Source organism: Chrysochloris asiatica, unplaced genomic scaffold (genome assembly GCF_000296735.1).
Source record: "Chrysochloris asiatica unplaced genomic scaffold, ChrAsi1.0 scaffold00127, whole genome shotgun sequence".
In the NCBI taxonomy this organism is placed as follows: domain Eukaryota; kingdom Metazoa; phylum Chordata; class Mammalia; order Afrosoricida; family Chrysochloridae; genus Chrysochloris; species Chrysochloris asiatica.
In genome coordinates this window covers 4,566,181-4,586,850 of record NW_006408645.1, presented here as the reverse complement: position 1 = coordinate 4,586,850, position 20,670 = coordinate 4,566,181, and the positions used below count along the sequence as shown (strand labels likewise).

General features: G+C 38.7%; 1 protein-coding gene across 4 annotated transcripts in view; it reads right to left on the bottom strand.

Annotated features, from left to right (window-relative positions):
* Positions 1–4,335: 4,335 nt before the first annotated feature.
* Positions 4,336–20,670, bottom strand: part of LRRFIP2 (leucine rich repeat (in FLII) interacting protein 2) — a 125,225-nt gene continuing 108,890 nt past the window's right edge. For all 4 annotated transcript variants that reach the window (XM_006869160.1, XM_006869161.1, XM_006869162.1 and 1 more), the window contains 4 exons: positions 8,275–8,395; positions 6,819–6,898; positions 6,168–6,272; positions 4,336–5,281 (listed from right to left, as the gene is read on the bottom strand). In XM_006869160.1, the coding sequence (XP_006869222.1) occupies positions 5,171–5,281; positions 6,168–6,272; positions 6,819–6,898; positions 8,275–8,395 (417 nt within the window). In that variant the 3' untranslated portion in view covers positions 4,336–5,170. The remainder of the gene's footprint in view (positions 5,282–6,167; positions 6,273–6,818; positions 6,899–8,274; positions 8,396–20,670) is intronic.

Here is a 20,670-nt window from a genome sequence, read left to right as displayed (position 1 = left end):
GCTTTCCTTGATCTTTTTGTCAGTCCTTTTAAGGTACATACGTATCATTCTTCTGAACTCGTTTCATTTAACTCCATTACCTTGTCTTCTTCAGAAACATTTCCCGGCTTTGCATCTTGGTTCATTTAGCCATTTTGTTTTGTTTCTTCAGGTAAGCTAAAATTTCTGTTGTCTCTGAGACACTGGTGTTATTGTATCTGTATTTAATTGATGATGATGTTTATGTGTTCTTAGGCTCTCACCAACTGTCTCCTGTGGGTGTAGTTAGAAAATTTAAGTGTGTACACCATTCTGCTTGCTGTTCATGCACCTCAGTTTAGTGTGGGTTTCGCTGTTTTTCATTGATTGGGTGCTATAGGAGCTGAGTGTGGTTCTTGCCCCATGGATGGAGCTTCAGAAGGCACAGATATAGTTGGGATGTATGGGCATGGTTGCTGTCTTCTCTTGGGTGGGTGAGAGGAAAATGACCCCTCCCACACAAACACACACAAGAACACTAAGCAGAATAAACAAAGGACCAACATGTAAAGATAAAATACAGAGAAAAAATAAATAGATAAAAACAAGCAAAAGCCAGAAAAAGAATTTATAATTAAAAAGAGAAAAGAGGGACAGGAAAATGGAACTATAGAAGAGGGAAATAAGAGAAAATAAGAGGAAGAAATAAATAACCATAGAGCAGGAAAATGAAAAGAGAGTATAATAAAGATCACAAGGAAAAAAAGAGGAGGGGAAATGAAAAAGAGAAGAAGGGAAAACAAGCAGAGACAGGATAAAATTCAAGGAAATGGAAAAGGTAAGAATAAATGAAATAAAACAAAACACTGAAAGAACCAAATACAAAACCGAAAGGACCAGTGCAGCTGTTAAACCAGAGAGAAAACTCTGGCGGGGGGGTGGGGGTGGGGGTGGGGTGTGTGCTCGTTGCCAAGTCATGGAGTTCACGAGGTAGGTGCAGGAGGGATGAGACAGCAGACTTCCTAGCCTTAGATGTTATCTATGTCCAAGGAACTTAATCCAGAAGTAGTTCATGGAAGCCCTTGATGGAGCTGGTTTCAGAGTTAAGACCACAGAGCTGCTGGGCAGAGTGGCCGGTTATGAGGGTTTCTGCTAAACTAATGCTGGTCTAGAGCCGAGACCACCTGAATGCAGGTACCAAAGCCATACAGCCATCCCTCACCTCACATTAGAATGGCTAAGAACTATGCCTAGAATAAGGGTCTATAGTAGGAACTGATGAGGTTGGAAGCTGGCCACACTTATGGTCACCAGGGGAGCATGGGAAGAACAAAGGAATCACACCTTTCCCATCATCTGTGTCAATCTGCTTTTCCTTCTGTCACTTGATGGCTGCATCATGCCTGACCAGCTGTTCACCAGTCAGTCTCCCTCTTTTGCCATCCCAATCCACTTCTTTAACCTTTCCTCTGAAGTTCAGCGTCTGAGGATTTTCATCTTTGTTTCATTTCGTCTCTCATTACTTTGTTGTAAAGGGCCCATGTAATGAGTCTGCCTAATCCGCCATCTTGCCAAAAGTCTTCCATCTTCCTCTATTGTTTAATATTTTTGCCCATAAAATCCTTCAATATTGCTTTTTTTCTTCAGTTTTTTCAACTAGAGAAAAGCCAAGTATATTTATCCCTTGTGGCTTTTCTCATTCCCAAGTCTTTGCATATTTCATGATAATACTTTTAATAGTGTTCTAGAGCCACTCTGCAATATTCTGCTCAGCTCTTTTATCTCCTTTTCACTACAGCTATGCTACAATCGAGGGCAAATTTTAGAGGTTTTTCTGATAGCCATTTTGATCTTCTCTTGATCTTTTGCCTTCTTCAGCTCATTAGTGTTCGGTACATCAAATCTACTCTTGGGATGGTTTCTAGACTTAGATGAGATCTCAGGTTTGGACTTTGGCTCTAGCCATGTTTTAACTGATGATAAAAAGTTTCTTTATCCTTTCCACAAATGTAGTCAGTTTGACTCTTTGTGTGTTCCATCTGATGAGGTCCACATATATAGTTGTTATTTATGTTGTTGGAAAAAGTTATTTGCAATGACTATCTTGCTACTCTCATTCTACAAGCACTCATTGGCATCCTTTATCTCACCACAGCCATATTTTCCAACTGCTGATCCGTCTTTGCTTTCAACTCCAAAAGAGTAAAACAAGAACCTACTGGGAAAAAAAGAGGACTAATCACTAAAATTATAGAAAACATTAACACCCAAACCACAAAAAGGCAAACAATACAAATGAAAAATGGGTAAAGGACATGAACACTTTACCAAAGAAAACATTCAAATACATAAAGAGATGCACAAGATGATTAGCCATTACTCATCATCCACTGCCACTAAGTCGATGATAACTCAGACTCATACAGCATCTCCTTATAGGGTTTTTGAGACTGTAAATCTTTATAGGAACAGAAAGCCTCATCTTTCTTCCACATAGAAGCTAGTGGGTTTGAACCACCAATTTACAAGCATTGATCTAACCCACAGTGCCACCAGTGCTCATTCCCCATTAAAATCTACTGCCATTGTGTCAGATTCTGACTCGTAGTGACCCTATATGTAGTTTCCGAGGCTGTGAATCATTAGGGGAGCAGAAAGTCTCACTTTTATTCAGTGGAAAGTTTGATGGGTTTGAACTGCTGACTTTAGCAGTCCAGTGCTTATTGTACAGGATCACCAGGTCTCCAATTCGAGATGCAAATCAAAACAGCAATGAGATGGCATTGAACTCCAGCAACAGTAGCAGTGATGAAAAACCAGAAAACAAATGTTGACAATGGTATGGAGACTGGGCCTCTCCTACACTGCCGGTAGGATTATAAAATGGTACCATCACGGTGGAAAATGGTGTGGTGCTTCCTGTGAAAGTTAGAGACAAAGATACCATGTGGTATCCTTACTCCTGCAAGGAGTTCTGGTAGCATAGTGTTTATGAGTGGGGCTGCTAACCTCAAAGTCAACAATTCAATACTACCAACCATTCTGAGGGTGAAAACTGAGGCTTTCTGCTTCCATGAAGATTTATAGCCTTGGAAACCCTATACAGGGTCACAATGAGTCAGAACCGACTCCACGGCACACCACCATCACAAAGAAGATCCATAACATACACGAATATATGTACACTCATGTTCTCACAGCAGTATTTACAACAGCAAAAAGATGGAAACCACCTAAGTGCCCGTCGTAGATGGTGAAACACGTGGTAAGTACATCAACATTGGAATACTATGCAACACTGAAAAATAACAATGAATCCATGAAACATCACACAATATAGATGGACCTGGAGGACACTATGCTGAGTAAAATAATTCTCTCACAAAGGGGCAAATACTGTGTAAGCCTACTATTATAAAAAGTCAAGAAGAGGTTTACACACCTAATTACCATGGAAAATCCTTAACACGATAGCAGAATGTATTAATTTGGTTGAAGGGAAAAGCAGTGCACTATTAAGACAAAGGACTAGTGGAGTACCTGAACCTCAGCCTGCAGTCGCCTGGTGCCTGGTTACAGCTACTGAGCACTGAGATGAGGTGACACTAGGAGATTCTGGACAGAGTGGCAGAAAAATGTAGCACAAAGTTTAAAAATCATACAAAAGGTCAGATTCACTGGTCTGATGGGGACTGGTGTGCCTGCTCCCTCCCACCCCACCCAAGACTATGGCCCTGAAGACACCCTTCAAACCTTGAACTGAACCCCCTCACGTAGATAACCTGTTAGCACGTGATGGGTTTACAAAGTGAACAGTAACATCTGTGAGGAACATGTTCCTCAGAAAAATCAACCATGAGACCAAAATAAAAGACCACAGGACAGCATTTGACCAAAAAGTAGAAGGTAGGATGGGGTAGAAAAGAAAGAAAAATGGGGAACCCACGGGAGAAGTGGAAAGAGTGGTGGTATATTGAGGGGACAGTGGACAATGTCACAAACTGTATAAACTGTTCCAAAAGGGCAACATTTGTTCAAAAGCAGAGAAGGCAGGGTGCGACAAGGCAACTGACTGAATGGAAATGGGGCACACTGTGAGGACGGTGACCAATGGCATGGAATCATCTGAAAGTACTGAATGGCAAACTCATTTGCTGTGTGAACTCATCTAAAGTACAATAAAATGTTCCAACAAAATGATCTTCTACATAACAGTCATGTTGTCATGTGCCCTTGAGTAGATTCTGACTCATATAAGGACAGAGTAGAATTACCTCTTATGGTAATGGCAGAGGAGATGAGAAAGGGATGTGGTCCCATGGTTTATTTTAAAGGCTCCTGTAGCAAAAAGAATGTATCAGTAGCCAATTTTGATCAGCAGAAGGATGTGTTTAATAGAATATTGAGGCAGATTTTATATCTGCCTGCCCTGCCCTATTCCACCCTCCCTCATAGGGTTTGTCTGAGGTTTCATTATGTCCACAAATAAGCAGCAAATGGAATATTTGATAAAGTACAGCACAGTTTATATTGAAGAACCCTACTCTTCCTTTAAGAGTATTAGGCCTTGGACTTTCCCTACCCCATGCAATAAAGCAAGTTTTATATACACTCCCCGTATCTTTTTTTCTAACATTTTCTTATATAAATTTAAATATTTTACAAAACAAAGGCTTTTTCCTCCAAACATATAAATTGGAGTGAAAGATAAACTCCACACCCATGAACTTGTTTCCTCACTTAAACATAAATGCTGTCTGGTAATAAGGGTAAACGTCTTTTGTCCACTGGTGATCACTGATGTCTGAACAGCATCGTGGAGAAGGCACTTGTGTTTCCTGACGTCTCCAACAAGTGTCCCAGTGAGCACTCAGAACGGCTGTCCTCCAGAACCATGCAGAGACCTGGTGCCCAGTCACTGAGGCAGCAAAGGGGAGATGGTGAGTAAACTTGATTCTAAAATTATCCAAAAATTAAAAACTGCATGGACCAGTTCTTACTCTAGAATCAAACAACAAACCAAAAAACCCGAGTGTTCATTCATGAAGATTCAAACCTGTTTCATTTTCTCATAAATTATAAAATACAAAGGTGGCTTATACTGATGACAAAATTCAAACAGTACTGAAAAGGGGTTTGTGTTAATGGACAAAAAGTCAATCTCTGTGGGCAGGGCCCCAAGGAGCAGCACCCAGGTCAAATGGCAGCTTCCCTACTGCTGGGCCAGAAGTGCTGTTCTATTGGCCTTCATCTTTTCCAGCCGCTTGGCCAGGTGGTTGTTGGTCATCTCCATCTCCTCAATCTTGTCCAGTGCTGTCCGTAACTGAAGACAAGAAAGAGCTCAGTCACTTCATGTGACCAGACACAAAGCACATCCCCCCCACCCCACCTACTAGAGGTGTTCAAAGGAGCTCTGGTTGAACACAGTGGATTACAAGGTGAGCTGGGCTGCTAACCCCCTTGAGGACAATAGTTTGAATGTATCAGGGAAAGAGGAGGCTTAAACATTTACAGCCTTGGAAACCACATTCAGGGTCATTGAGTTAGAACCAACTCAGTAGCACACAATTCAAACAGAGGTGCTGAAGGGTCCTGGTGTGCTGTAGGATAAGCACTGAACTACTAACTACAAGATGGGCAGTTCAGACCCACCAACCACTCCTTGGCAATCTGATACAGGGTCACTATTAGTCAAAGCAGAATCCATGACACTTAGGAACAACGGTGGTGGTGGTGGTGGTGACATGCCATGGAGTCGGTTCCGACTCATAGCGACCCTGTACAGGGTTTCTGAGGCTGTAAATCTTTACGGGAGCAGAGAGCCTCATCTTTCTCCCGTGTAACAGCTGGTAGTTTCAAACTGCTGACCTTGAGGTTTGCAGCCCAATTCGTAACCACTACGCTACCAGAGCTCCTTAACAACAACAGTAGAGGCATTAAATACTGAGGGCTATTTATTTGCTTAAATACTAAGAGGTACACAGAAGTCAGAGAAGCAGACCTGATGTGATCTTAAAATACCCTTTTTCTTACTGTCTAACTGACCAAAACATAAAAGTAAACGGAATTCCTGTATAGGTCAAAGTTAACACATAAAACAGTGAGTTCACTGCTGTTTCCCTAAGATGAGACCTGATTTAAATTCCTCATATAGCAAAAAAATTTATTTCCAAACAATTGTTTTCTTTTCAGGAATGCACCCCAAGTACCTCTCGTTGTAGCTTCCTCTTTTCTGCTTTTAGTTCATCTTCAACTTTCTCAGCATTCTCAGCAGCAGTTTTATATCTCAACACTTGTCCCTCAAGTCGACCAATCTGCAAATAGGAGAGCACAGGCCTTTGGTATTGGGTGTGAGGAACAGTCACTTTTTTTTTTTTGTAACGGGGATGGAAATACAATGTCATTACAAATTCCAAGTAATCTAACAAGTCCCCTTAGGGTGAGTCATAGGCCCTCTCAGTACCCAATTGCTATTTATAAATAAAGAAATGTCCCCACAGAGAATTACAGCTAAAGTCAATATAGGGCCAATTTCCCATGTTACGTTTTATGATAACCGTATTGTTTAAATGACAAACTACCATCATAGGAGACTCACTGAAAAGAAACAGTTTTAGATGTCTTTTGAAATGCACAGTAAGGGATTTTAGTTTTAAACTACCATCTTCTTGAAATAAATACATATAGAAAATATACAGTTTCCTTTGTTTTTACAGGAAACAAATGGCTAAGGAGTTCCCACTGGCTTTTCCATTTTCACAAAGAGTTTTTATAGAGATTTAACTGCAAAGACAAGCCCACAAACACCCAGGCACTCATGAGGTTAGCCACTTAAATGCAGGAAGTACAAAAGGACTTACGCTTTGCTCCAAGGTGGTTATATCCTGTTCAGCTTTTGAAAGCTTAAATTTGTAATCACTAATTTGTCTATTGGCATCTCCTACAACAAAAGATAGTAAATTACCTCTCAAAGTGCAGGTGTGAGTCACCAGGCAGTGAGGCCCTCTAAGTACAGGAGAAGACCTTAATGTCTAAAACGGCAAACCACACATGCATACAACACAATCATGACAACATCTTCTGACAGCACAGGTTCTAGACTGTGACACAGAAGCTCTATCGAACACTTCTGTTGCAACAGTACCCTCATGAGTCAAGAATTAAAAGAAAACTCACCCTTCACCTCTTGTAATGGTGGTGGTGGTGGGGGACCCTGCCCATGCAACAGCAGTCCCTCTCAGAGCCCACAGAGGCTCCCTGAACCCAGCCCTAGACCTCCACCTCCCCCAGGCTCTGCTTCTGCTGTCCCACACCTCAAGTGCCCTCTTCTCCCCATTTCACATTTACACTTTCACCTTCAAGGAAGTATGTAACTGTCACTTCCTTCATGGCTCTCCTTATTTCATCCCAACTTCTCCTTCACTTAGAGCATTTACTGTGTATTCTCTTTTATGACATTTATCATGCTTTCCTAAACTGTATATACACACACACACACACAGAGAGAAGGAGAAGGACCCTATCTCAGACTTTTGGACTCTACCTTTTTACCTTACCAAGTGCTTTGTATATGGTGTTAAGGTCAATTCTTTGCTGAATTAAGCTGCAATAAATGCTTTTTTATAACATACTGTAATAATGTATTATGAATGGATGTCATTCATTAAATATATATAAGACCTAACAAGTAAATCACTTAAAGTGACAAGTTTAAAAACTACGGGTAAGATAAAATTCCCTCTAGCAACCCAAATTTAACAAGACTTCCACTCTGAAATGATCATGGGTAGGAATTATAAAACTTGCATGAGATAAACCAAATCAAACTCACTAAACCAAAAATTCAAATGACCTAACTTACAGTCCGGAAGTCTTTTCTATGTAACTCAATTCTGAACACAGAGGGATAAGGGGGGGAAACCATTAATAACCAACATTTTTTAAAGTCTTCCCTTTCTGTGGGTGGGTGGGGGTGAAGGAGGGTGCTGCATGAGTGGGAGCTTATAAAAAAAGATAGCACATAAACATGGGAAAGGACGCTGTCAGGATGAAAAACGTATTTCAGGATTTGCAAAAGATTCCTAGAAATCGCTCTGCCCAGAAGAAGAAGAGCAACAATGCTTACTCCTCACTCCAATGCATACAAGCTAGAAGGAGCCTGTCCTCACCTACAGTACTGATGAGAAATGCTTTCCTGGACTATCCAAGGCCTAACGGATCATTGTGCCATAGCTCAGACTCCAAGCCTGTTTGCAATCCCAGTGCTGGGCCACAGCCTGCACACAGCTAGGAACTGGCCAGTCCCCTAGTACCTACTCTGCATTTCAATGAACTGCAAATCAGAGCCATTCTGGAGTCCAGCCAGGTCACCCACTGTGCCATCATTCCTGGAGCACTTCTGTCTTTCTTCCTCCAACTGCAGCTTCAGTTTTCTAATCTGAAATGAAAATACAAGCTCATCAGCAATTTCCAGATCTGAAATAAAGGAGGCCTATGTGGCACTGTGGGTTAATGCTCCAGAATGCAAAGACTTTTAAAGTACAAGGTCTGCTGTTCAAGCTCACCAGCTGCTCCTTGGAAACCCTATACAGGGTGGCTATAGGTCGGAATCAACTGGATGGCACTTAACAACAACATGGCCAAATGGCTACAAGAGAGAGATCCTCATGAGCCACACAAATCATTCTTTCAAAAACTATTCTTAGTATCTACTATGGAATACACGCTCTTCTGGGTGTGAGAGGTACAGATATATACAGAAATATCAAAAGAAGCAAGCCCCAGGACCATCTGTCCCACTAAAAATAGTCCTATTGTGTTTTCTTGTTAGTGTATGTTTATGGAGGAGTCTTGGTATGGCACTGTAGGGTGAGCACTGGAAAACTACCAAGGCTCACCAGCTCAAACCCACCAGTCACTCCTCAGAAACCCTATACACAATGTTGCTGTGAGTCACAACCAACTCAATGGCACTAACAACAACATTTTTTTTTTTAATGTAGTTCTGGATTAGGAAAACTTAGCAATAGTTGGGGGCTCCAAAATCAAACCAAACTCGCTGCTGTCATTCAGCTGATTCACACTCATAGGTTTCCAAGGCTGTAAACCTCTAAGTGAACAGAGAGCTTCATCTTTCTCCCATGTAGCATCTGATGGGTTCTGAACTGCTGACCTTATCCTATAGCACCACAAGGGCAGAAACACCATATACTGAAAACAAGACAGATAGGAAGTACAATTTGTGTTGACTGCTGAGTCCACTAGTCCTCTATACATCTTCCATCCCAGAATGTAGACAGCTAGGCTTGTATTCTAAGAAGACTAGAAGATCTCTATATATAATTTTCTGGCTAGTCTAAAATAAAACACCAAGAAACTCACATTTTGTTCCCCAAAAAAGGTATGACTGTATCACCCTTCACAACTTCACAGAAAAGATAGCCTAAGGAACTGTTGGAAGATGATTTCCCTAACATCATGAAAGATGAGAAGCTAAACAATCAAGAAGCTGAATGAACCCCAAACAGGCTATATACCCCAAAAGAAATTCAAGACACATTATAATCAAACTCTCCAAAATCAAAGACAAGGACAGAATCCTCAAAGCTTGGGGAAAACAAAAAATTAACAGTAAAGGAAAAATCATGCACACAAGAAGGCAATGGGAAGACATATACAAACTCTGAAAGAAAAAATCAGCCAACCAAGAATCACATACCCAGCACAACTGTCCCTCAAATAGGGTGGCAAAATTAGAACATTTCCAGATAAACAGAAATTAAAGGACTTTTGTAAAAATCCTACCAACTTTACAAAAAAAAATTACTACCAGGAGTCCTTTTGACTCAGAATCAACAATCGACAACAAATGAAGCTTGACATACACAACACCACCACCCAGCTTTTCAATCCCAGATATAAGAATATCCAAAGTAAAAACTAACCTAAAACACTGAAAATACAGAACTAGAGATATTAATTTATAATGAAGACAACTATATAGCAAAAAAGAGGGAAAACTATAGTTACAGACCTTCTAAAAGACTAGGAATTAATGTATATTTCAAGATAAAAACAGACTGTTTAAAACTGGGGAAGTAATAAATTATAGTGTAACCACAAAGAAAATTAATACCATCTTTCACATCAAATCAAGAAAAAAGAAAATCATTAAGATTTTATAAACATTAAAAAAAACAGCAAAAAAGAAACTGACAAGAAAACAGACCAAAAAAAGAACTTACCACAGAAAACTTTGTGGAACAAACAAACCAGCAGCACCATGAAAAAAACAACAAAATGACTGAAATCAGTTCAGATCTATTGATGATAACAATGAAAATCAACGGATTAAAAGCACCAGTCATTGCACCAGTTAAGAGACAGAAAGCAGGATCCTTCAATATGCTATATACAAGAGACACACTTTACACAGAGACAAAAGTAGATTAAAAACCAGAAAAAATATATCAAGCTAATGGCAATAAAAAGTGAACAGGAGTAAAAATATTATTTTCTAATAAAAACAGACCTTAAGGCAAAAACAAACCCAATATAAGAGAAAAATAAGGACATTATCTTATGATTAAGGGGTTTAACTGAATAAGAGGACATAACCAAAATAAATATCTACACTTCCAATGAAAGAGCCTCAAAATACATAAGTCAAACTCTAACAGAACTGAAGAGAGAAAAAAAAAAAAAACTACAATAACAGGAGATTTTAAAATACCACTTTTGATAAAGAAAAGAACAACTACAAAAACAGAAAAAATAAGCAACACATCAACCAATGTGTGTGACCTCGTACATTTATAAAGAGCACTCAACCCAACAACAGCACAACACACATTTTTTTCCAGTGCACATGGAACATTCTTCAGAATAGCACGTTAGGCTACAAAACAAGCCTCAGTATATTTAAAAACACTGAACTAATAATACAAAGCACCTTTTCATATCACAATGCTATAAAATTAGAAATCAACACTAGGAAAATCAAAGCAACAAAATCAAATATATGGAAATTGAGTAACACAAAATTTAAAAGCTACTGGGTAATGGAACAAATAAAAAAAGAACTTTTTAGAAATTCCTGGAATCAAATGAGAATGAAAACACAACATACCAAAACCTTTAAACACAGCAAAAGGAATGCTTATGGGCAATTTATAGCAAAACCAGGACACAGTCAAAATGAACAAAGAACCCAAATCAACACATTTATACATCTCCAACGACTAGAAAAACACTAGCAAGATAAATCTACAGTCACAAAAAATAATTAGAGCAGAAAAAATTAGAAAACAGAAAAACAAGATAAAAGTATCAACAAGACAAGGAGCTGGTTCTTTGAAAGGATTAATAAAATTAACAAATCATTGGCAAATATAACAAAAGAAAAGGAGGAGAATATCAAATAACACACATAAGAAACAAAATGGGTGACACCACAACAGAACCAAAGGAAATAAAAAGGGTAATAGAAGATTATGAAGAACTGTATTCTAATAAATATGAAAATCTAGACTAAAGGGATAAAAACATGACCTACCTAAACTAATATAGAATGAAGCAGAAAACTTGAACAAACCTGTAACAAAAAAGAAATTAATGATGCAATTTAAAATCTCCCAATAAAAAAATGTCAGATGGCTTTACTGGTGAATCTTACCAAACATTCAGAGATGAGTTGACACCAATTTTACTATTCCAGAACATAAGGAAAATGGAAAACTTCTGAATACATTATGAAGCAAGCAAAACCCTCATACTAAAATCAGGCAAAGGCAGCACTAAGAAAGAAAAGTATAGACCACCAAGAGGAAGGATCAGTAATTGGAAAATACGGACTTGGTAATAGAAATGATGCTGAAGATCTGTTGCGTCCAACAATGGCTATACTTTGCAAGCCGCACGGAGAGATCAAACCTGAGTAGGGGTGACAGTAGATTAGAGAAAAAGGAAGACACAAGACACAAAATGAAAATAGTAAAGGTGGGATCAGGTGGGACACAGCACTCTGATGGAGATACTGTGACACTGACCTAGATTCAGCATGTTTATTATTATACACAAATCAAAGGAGTATGCTGGGGGCAGGGAAAAGAGTACAAAAAACATCTGGTGTTGTTGATGCATGCAGTAAGTGGGACTTTATCAGAAGAATGTAGTTGCTAGGGAAACAGAGATAGGGCAGTGATATGTTTTTGCAGACTAAACTGAAGGCCATGGCTGTGTACAAGGAAAGACTTTGCAAATTCCTTATTCCCTGAGGCAGGCTTTGCAAGTTCCTCAGGGACAGTCTAACCTGAGAGCAGCCCGATTTTCTGGACCACAACTGTTTAGTTGCAATCCTTCGGTTAAACTGCCCTCAAGTCTGAGACCTTCAGTCTAGTTGCTTCCAACAGAGCTCGCAGGACAGAATTTTGCAAGATCAATGACGTGTTCATTGCAAATAACATAAAACATAAAAAACAACTATACATAGGGACCTCACCAGATAACATATACAGAGAACAAATTCACTACATCTGAGAGAACAGACAATAGAAGACTCCATAGCATCAGTGAAAACAAGGCCAGAAGCAGACTGTGAAATAGACCATCAATTGCTCAAATGCAAGTTAAGGCTGAAGCTGAAGAAAATTAAAACAGGTCCATGGCAGCCAAAATTTGACTTTGAATATATCTCACCTGAATTTAGAGATCATCTCTAGAACAGATTTGATGCATTAGACACTAATGACCCAAACCAGAAGAGTTGTGAGTTGATATCAATAGTATCATACAGGAAAGAAAGCAAGGAAAAGTTCATGAAAAAAAAGACCAAAATGGATCTCAGAAGAAACTCTGAAACTTGCTTTCCAGCATAGAGATGCTAAACCAAACAGAAGCAACAAGGAGGTAAAGGAGCTGAACAGTACATTTCAAAAGGCAGCTTGAGAAGGCAAAGTCAAATACTATAAGGAAATGTACAAAGACCGAGACTTAGAAAACCAAAAGGGAAGAACACACATAAGGGACTTTTCAAGCTGAAAGAACAGAAGAAACAATTCAAGCCTCAACGTGCAATACTGAAGAAATCTATGAACAAAATATTGAATAATGTAGAAAGCATCACACAAAGATGGAAGAAATACACAGAATTACCATCCACTCAAAAAATGGATGATGCTGAGCCATTTCCAGAGATAGGAAATTATCAAGGACCAATGGTACTAAAGGAAGATCCAAGGTGCACTGAAGACATTGGCGAAGAACAAGGCTCTGGGAATTGATGGAATACAAATCGAAATCTTTCAACAAACCAGAGGCATTCACTCATCTATGCTAAGAAATTTGGAACACAGCAAGCTGGTCACCTGATTGGACTCTTCCAATTTGTGCCCATTCCAAAGGGGAGTGATCTAATGGAATACAGAAATCGTTGGACAATATAATATCACATGCAAGTAAAAATTTTCTAAAGCAATTTCAAAAACAGATACAACAATATATTAACAGAAAACTGCCAGAGGCTCAAGCCAGATTCAGAAGAGGACTTCAAACTACAGATAACATTGCTGATGTCAGATGGATACTTGATGAAAGCAGAGAATACCAGAAAGATATTTAACTCTGTTTTATTGACTATGAAAATGCTTTCGACTGTGTGGATTATGACAAACTAAGGACAACACTGCAGAGAGTAAGTATTCCAGAACATTTAACAGTGCTCAAGAGGCAGTTGTCTGAACAGAATAAAGGGATACTGAATGTTTTCAAATAATAATAGGTATGTACCAGGGTTCTATTCATTCACCATACTTATTCAATCTGTACACTGAGCAAATAACCTGAGAAGCTGGATCACATGAAAAATAATGTGACATTGAGAATTGAAGGAACAATCTTATTAACAACCTGTGAAACACAATGATACAACCTACCTTGCTGAAAGCTAAGGGGACTTAAATACTTACTGATAAAGATCAACAACTGCATTTTTCAGTATGGGTTGCATATTAATGTAAACAAAGCAAAAATCCTCATCACCATTGGACCAATAAATGGCATCATGATAAATGGAGGAAAGGATGAAGTTACCAAAGATTATATTTTGCTTGGATCCAAACACTCAAGGAAACAACAGTCAAGAAATCAAACAACGTATTGCAGTAGGCAAATCTGCTACACAAAACCTATTTAAAGTGTTCAAGAGTAAAGATGTTAGTTAAAGAACTAAGTTATTTTCAGTAACTTCATATGCATGTGAAAGTTGAACAGTGAATAAGAAAGACCATAAAAGAATTGATGCATACGAGTTATGTTATTAGAGAATAATATCATAAGTACCACAGACTGCTAGAAAACACTCAACATATTATTAGAAAGGACCAGTTCCGGGAGAAGGACCTTGTGCTAGGTGAAGTGGAAGATCACTGAAAAACAGAAAGAAGCCCAATGAGATGGACTGGCACTGTGGCAGCAGCAATGGATTCAAGCTTAATGATTGTGAGACTAGTGCAGGATCAGGCTGTATTTCGTTCTCTTGTCAATGTCGCTATGAGTCAGAACCAACACGATGGCACCTAAAAACAACATAACCTCATGAACATAAGATGCAAAAAATCTCAACTAAATCCTAATCAATATCATTCAACCACAAATGCAAGGATGGTTGAATATTAGAAAAACTATCAACATTATCCAGCTTATAAATAATAAAAAAAAAAAGAATCAGATGATCATATCGATAGATGCAGAAAAGGCATCTGACAAAGCCAATATCCATTCTTGATAAAAACAATCAACAAAGTAGGGACAGAAAAGGAATTCCTCAACATAATTAAGGGCGTATATATGTTCCGCAGGAGAAAGATGAGGCTTTCTGCTCCGTAAAGATTTACAGCCTCGGAAACCCTGTACAGGGTCGCTATGGGTCGGAATCGACTCGACGGCACTTAACAACAACAATACAAAGCAAACAGCCAACATTACCCTTAATAGAGAGAAACTAAAGCATTCCCTGTGCAAACATGAAACAGACAAGGATGCCCTTTATTGCCCTTCCTATTCGATACTGTGTTGGAAGTCTTAGCCAGTGCTATAAGGCAAGATAGGGAAATTAAAAGCATACAACTTGGCACAAAAGTAAACTTGTATTTGTAGATGATATGATTCTATACATAGAAAATCACAAAGAAAATTGTTTGAATTAGTGAAAGATTCAGCACACTGACAGGGTAAAAGATCAAGATACAAAACTCAATTGAATTTCTCTATACTAATAAAGACAGCTCTGAAAAGGAAAGGAAAATTAAGAAAATAGTAGCATTTACAATAGTCACCAAAAGGAAGAAATACTTAGGAATGAATGTAATCAGAGAAACAAAAGACTTATACAAAGAGAATTACAAAACATTACAACAACAAAAAACAAAAGATTATTTACAAAAATGGATGACTATACCATTCCCATGGTTAGGAGGACTTAACATTGTGAATATGTCAACACTACCCAAAGCAATCCATATATATAATGCAATCTCAATCCAGATTCCAATTTCACTCTTTAAAGAAATGGAAAAAATGATCACAAACTTTATATGGAAAGGAAAAAGATCTCAGATACGCAAAACACTGCTTAAGAAACTACGTTGTTGTTGTTGTTGTTATGTGCTGTGGAGTCGGTTCTGACTCATAGTGACCCTGTATAGGGTTTCCGAGGCTATATATCTTTATGGGAGCAGAAAGCCTCATCTTTCTCCCACGGAAGAGTTGGTAGTTTCGAACTGCTCACCCTGAGGTTCGCAGCCTGGTTCATAACCACTATGCTACCAGAGCTCCTTAAGAAACTAAGTTAGAGGCCTCTTGTTTCCTGATCTGAAAGTTTACTACATAACCACAGCAGTCAAAACAACCTGGTACTGGTACAACAAAACATACATAGATCAATGAAACAGAATTGAGAACCCAGAAGTAAATCCACTCACATCCATCAACTCATCTTTGACAAAGGATCAAAACACCTTAAAAGGAAACATGTAATTTCCTCAACAAATGGTGCTGGCAAAACTGTAAATCAATTTACAGAAGAATGAAACAAGACCCATATCTCACACCATATACAAAAACAAACTCAGTAAGGATTAAAGGCATAAAGGTAAAACCTAGATCATCAATCAAAAACTAGGGACAAATTTATGGGCTCTATTATTTTACACCCTCGGAAACCCTGTACAGGGTCGCTATGGGTCGGACCCGACTCGATGGCACTTAACAACAACAACAACATTATATGACATAAATATACTATCTAATTTTACAAAAAACATACAGAAGACAATATAGATAATTGGAACTTCCTAAAAATTAGACACTTCAGTGTATATTAAGATTTCGTCAATAGAGTAAAAAGGGAGTCTATACACTGGGGAAAATTTTTTATACAATGACATATGAGACAAAGGACTAATATCTAAAATTTATGAAAAATAACACCACCTCTACAAGAAAAATACAAACATCCCAATTTAAAAATGGGCACAAGATAAGAACAGCACTTCACCAAGAAAGACATTCAAGCAGCCAAAAACATACGAAGAAATGCTTAATAAGATATCATCTGACATTAGCATTAATAGCAAAGTTCAAAACAGCAAACACTATCAAGGATGTTGAAAGACTAGGACACTCCTACATTGCTGGTGGGACAGTAAAATGGTTTAACCACTCTGAAAAACAGTAAGTTGGAGACAGAACTACCTTAGGACTCAACAATCCCTCTTCTTGGTATATCCACAAGAAACTCGAACCATATCACAAGTAGGTGTATCATCATCACAACAGCAAAAAAGATGAAGAAAGCCTAAGTGCCCATTAATGGATGAATGGATAAACTTTGGTAAACACACACAATGCATTATTGAAGAATAATGATGAATCTGTGAAACACCTCATAACATGGATGAACCTGAAAAACATTAGGCTAAGCAAAATTAGTCAAACACAAAATGAAACCATGATTTTAAAAGCTTATGGAAAGGTTTCCAGACTAAAAGAAACATTCTTTGATGGTTACCAGGGGTGAGAGTGAGGGGAGAGTAATTCACTGGCTAAAGAGTAGTCAAATGTTAACTTGGGTGATAAGGCAATATACAAGAAGGGACAGGGCATGATATAATAGGAAAGAGGGTGGCAGAAGAATAAAGGAGACAGGTGAAGACAGGGAGGTATGCATGGGCTAAAGGGGAAAGAAGTATATAGTGATATATACATAACCTTAGAACAACAGTATTCTGTGCGTAGATACATAGATTGAGACATGGCCTAAATGGGAAAGGGAGAAAGAATGGGACATATTTATGTCTATATATCCCACAAATATGTAAGAGTTTGAAAGAGGATATTTGTATTTAAGTATCTACTTTTCCTACAAACACAACTATGAATGTGGTAGACTATACAGCCGGCAAAATGAAGAAAACTTCCTATATATTATCAAACATCTTAAGGCAATGAGTTGCTGGGCCTGGGGGCTCAGGACCACAGTCAATTGCCATAACATAGTCCACAAAGACAATGTTATATTTGGGTGAGTAGCATCTGGGACCTTGAAAATTCATGAGCATCTATTTAAAGTGCAACAACTGGTCTCTCAATGAGTGGAAGAAAGAAGAGTGATAAGAATTGAAGAGGCTTGGAATCAATTAGTCCAATGGACTAATGGAACATGTGAACATCAGTTTCCATGACTCTAAGACCAAAAGAATTAGATGATGCCCTGCTCTGAAAAAAATCATATTAGAGGGTCTCCAACTAAGTGAGAGAAAATGTGGAATACAACTCAAAAGTAACAATCCACCAGGTTTAATGGTCAGAAAGAAACTAGAGGAATCTGAGACTATGGCCCTCAATCACCCTTCAGGTCAGGAAAGGAACGCACCCTCCTCATGACCCAGTTTTCAGCCAAGCAATAGACAGGTGTATAGGGGGGACAACACCACTAAAAGCATACTCACCATGGAATGGTCATTATTCAAAATCCAAAGGGCAATATTTTCCTAAGTCCAAAATTGTGAAGGAATGGGAAGGTGGGTTGAATGTAAATTTGAATCACAGTGAGGAAACAGGATAACTGTTTTAGCATGGAACAGATTATAATCACTGAGATGAAAAAGTGTACGATTTGATGAATGTAAAGGTGATGATCTCATCTGTAAACCTTCACACAATTCACAATAAAAAGTTAAAAAATAATCATAGTAAAGTCTTGTTCAGTGAAGAAAAAAAAAAAAAATCTTTACAGTAGTAGAAAGCCTCACCCTTCCGGCCATGGAGTAGCTGTTGGATTCCAACTGCTGACTCTGAGGTTAGCAGCCCAATGCATAACCCACTCCACTACCAGGGCTCCTTGTACATTACCTACCGCATCTTTGTCTCCTTCCCTTCCCTCACGCCTGAAACTTCCATTGGAAGCCCTCCAATTTAAATCTCTCTCTTCTGAGTATTCGACCTTCTCTCTTTAATGGTAACTGCTTCCCTTGAGAACCTGCTTCCTTTGCAGGCCTCAGAATTTATGACTGGTTTTTTGTTCTTCTTAGCCCTCTTTATATCAAGAGCCTGAAATGGAATCGGTATCCTCTTTTATCACTGCAGTTGACAACCTATTCTCCATCCTCCCTTCAAACTCCCAGTTCTTAATTTCATTTCCTCAAACTACATGAGAGGGCTTCAAAACGTTCATGGAAAAATTCCATGATCTTTTCATCCAAATTTTCCATGAGCTTTTAAAGAATCCACATACCTGCCTGTTAAAATCAAACTATCTGTTCCATGCATGCAATGGAGTACTACTATACAGCACTGAAAAATAACAATCAATCTGTGAAACCCCTCACAACATGGATTTACCTGGAGGGCATTACGCTGAAATTACTATCTCAAAAGGACAAATATTTTATGAGACTACTACTGTAAAACATTAAGAAAAGCTTTTCTTAGCAAAAGAAACAATCTATGATGGTTATGGGAGGGGGGCAGGAAAAATTATTCATAAGTTAAGAGGGTAGACACATGTTAACATGGGTGACAAGGCAGGCAATATATAACAAGAAGAAGGTTAGCAGGAAAGATGAAGCTAGTGGAAGACACAGGGAGGAATGCAATAGTTAAAGTAAATAAAGGTTACTATTGTTAACTGATGGTATATGGAGGGGATTATAATCAAGATAACCAATCAAATTATATGATTTCAATGTGAAACTGATGATCTGCTCTGTAAACCTAGAAAGGAGGAGAAGATGGGAGAAGATACTGATAGGATGACAAGATTCCACTGTGGATGTTAACAGAGTTAATTGTAACTGTAAAAACTTGAAATTCTAGATTTCCTCCACCCCCCCACCCCCAGACTCAGGAGGGGAAATCTCACTACATTAAAGAGGCAAGAAGTAGTAAAGCACATCCTCTGAACCCAGAGATCCCTGAAGCTCCTTGCCCCAAGGACTGAAAGCTGAGACACCAGGTTGGCAGAGGAGTAGCAGAAATAGACCCAAAAGCTAGAGAGCAAGTAAAGCTGAGTGACTCTGGGCAGGAAGGTTGTGTACAGAGTGGGGTGTCTCCAGGAACTAAACTGGGGGACTTGATTGGTTGTCTCATAGGGCTAAAGCTGAGTGCCTTCAGGCTGAGGCTAATGGAGGAGTTGTATGTACTGTGGACACTTAGCAGCAGCCCTAAAAGAGAGACCTGCCTGTGGATATGGCTAAGGAGAAGCTGTCTGTCCTGACTGGAAGGGCAGTGCCCTGAACATTTCTGATCCCGAGTTGTAACCTGGTAACTTACCTAATTAAGCCCCTTCACTGTGAGAATGGTGTCTACGTTCTACAGTGGCTACTGCAATGAAGTATCGAACCCAGCTGAGTAGAGAGGGCAGTGGAAGGGATGATTACTGCCACATTTTTTTTACACACACAATCAGAAATTAAAATGTTCTCAAATTCTCAACAGTTACACTGAAAAGCCAGAGGACAAAGAAGGAAAAGATTGTCAATCCAGTATTCTATATACTAAGCCAAAATAAGAGAGTGAAATAAAGACATTTTCAGGCCTGCATGGTCACGGAAGACCTGGTGTAGCATTATCAGATAGACACTGGACTATTAATAACAAGGTCAGCAGTTCAAACCCATCAATTCAGTCACTCCTCAGAAATCCAACACAGGGTCACTATGACTCCAAACTGACTTGAGGGCATTAACAACAACAAAGGTAATGAAAACTTGACAGTTCACGTATCCCTTTTCTCGGGAAGTTACTGATGGTACACCAAATACCACAATGAGAATATAAGTAAAGAAGGTATGAGCTGCTAGAAAAAGTAGTCAAACTAATGTGATGATAAATGGTGAGCAGCTCTCTATACTGATGAGTCAGCTACTAGTGCAGAATGGGATAAATAAAAATTCTCCAAGACTCAATAAACATGGAATTGAAAGAGTACCTGATGCATCTGAAAGCTCTAAGAGTGCAAATTAAAATACTATTAAACAATTGGCATTGAAGAAAATGAAAGAATCCAACATACTCCTCTACTCCATTAAGAATAGTACTTCCAGAGTCCTATATATACCTTATATAGTCTTATATATATCTTGATCATATCAGGATTGATAGGATTATACTAGGATTGATAGGATTAGGAGAGAACATCTTGATTGTATCTTGATT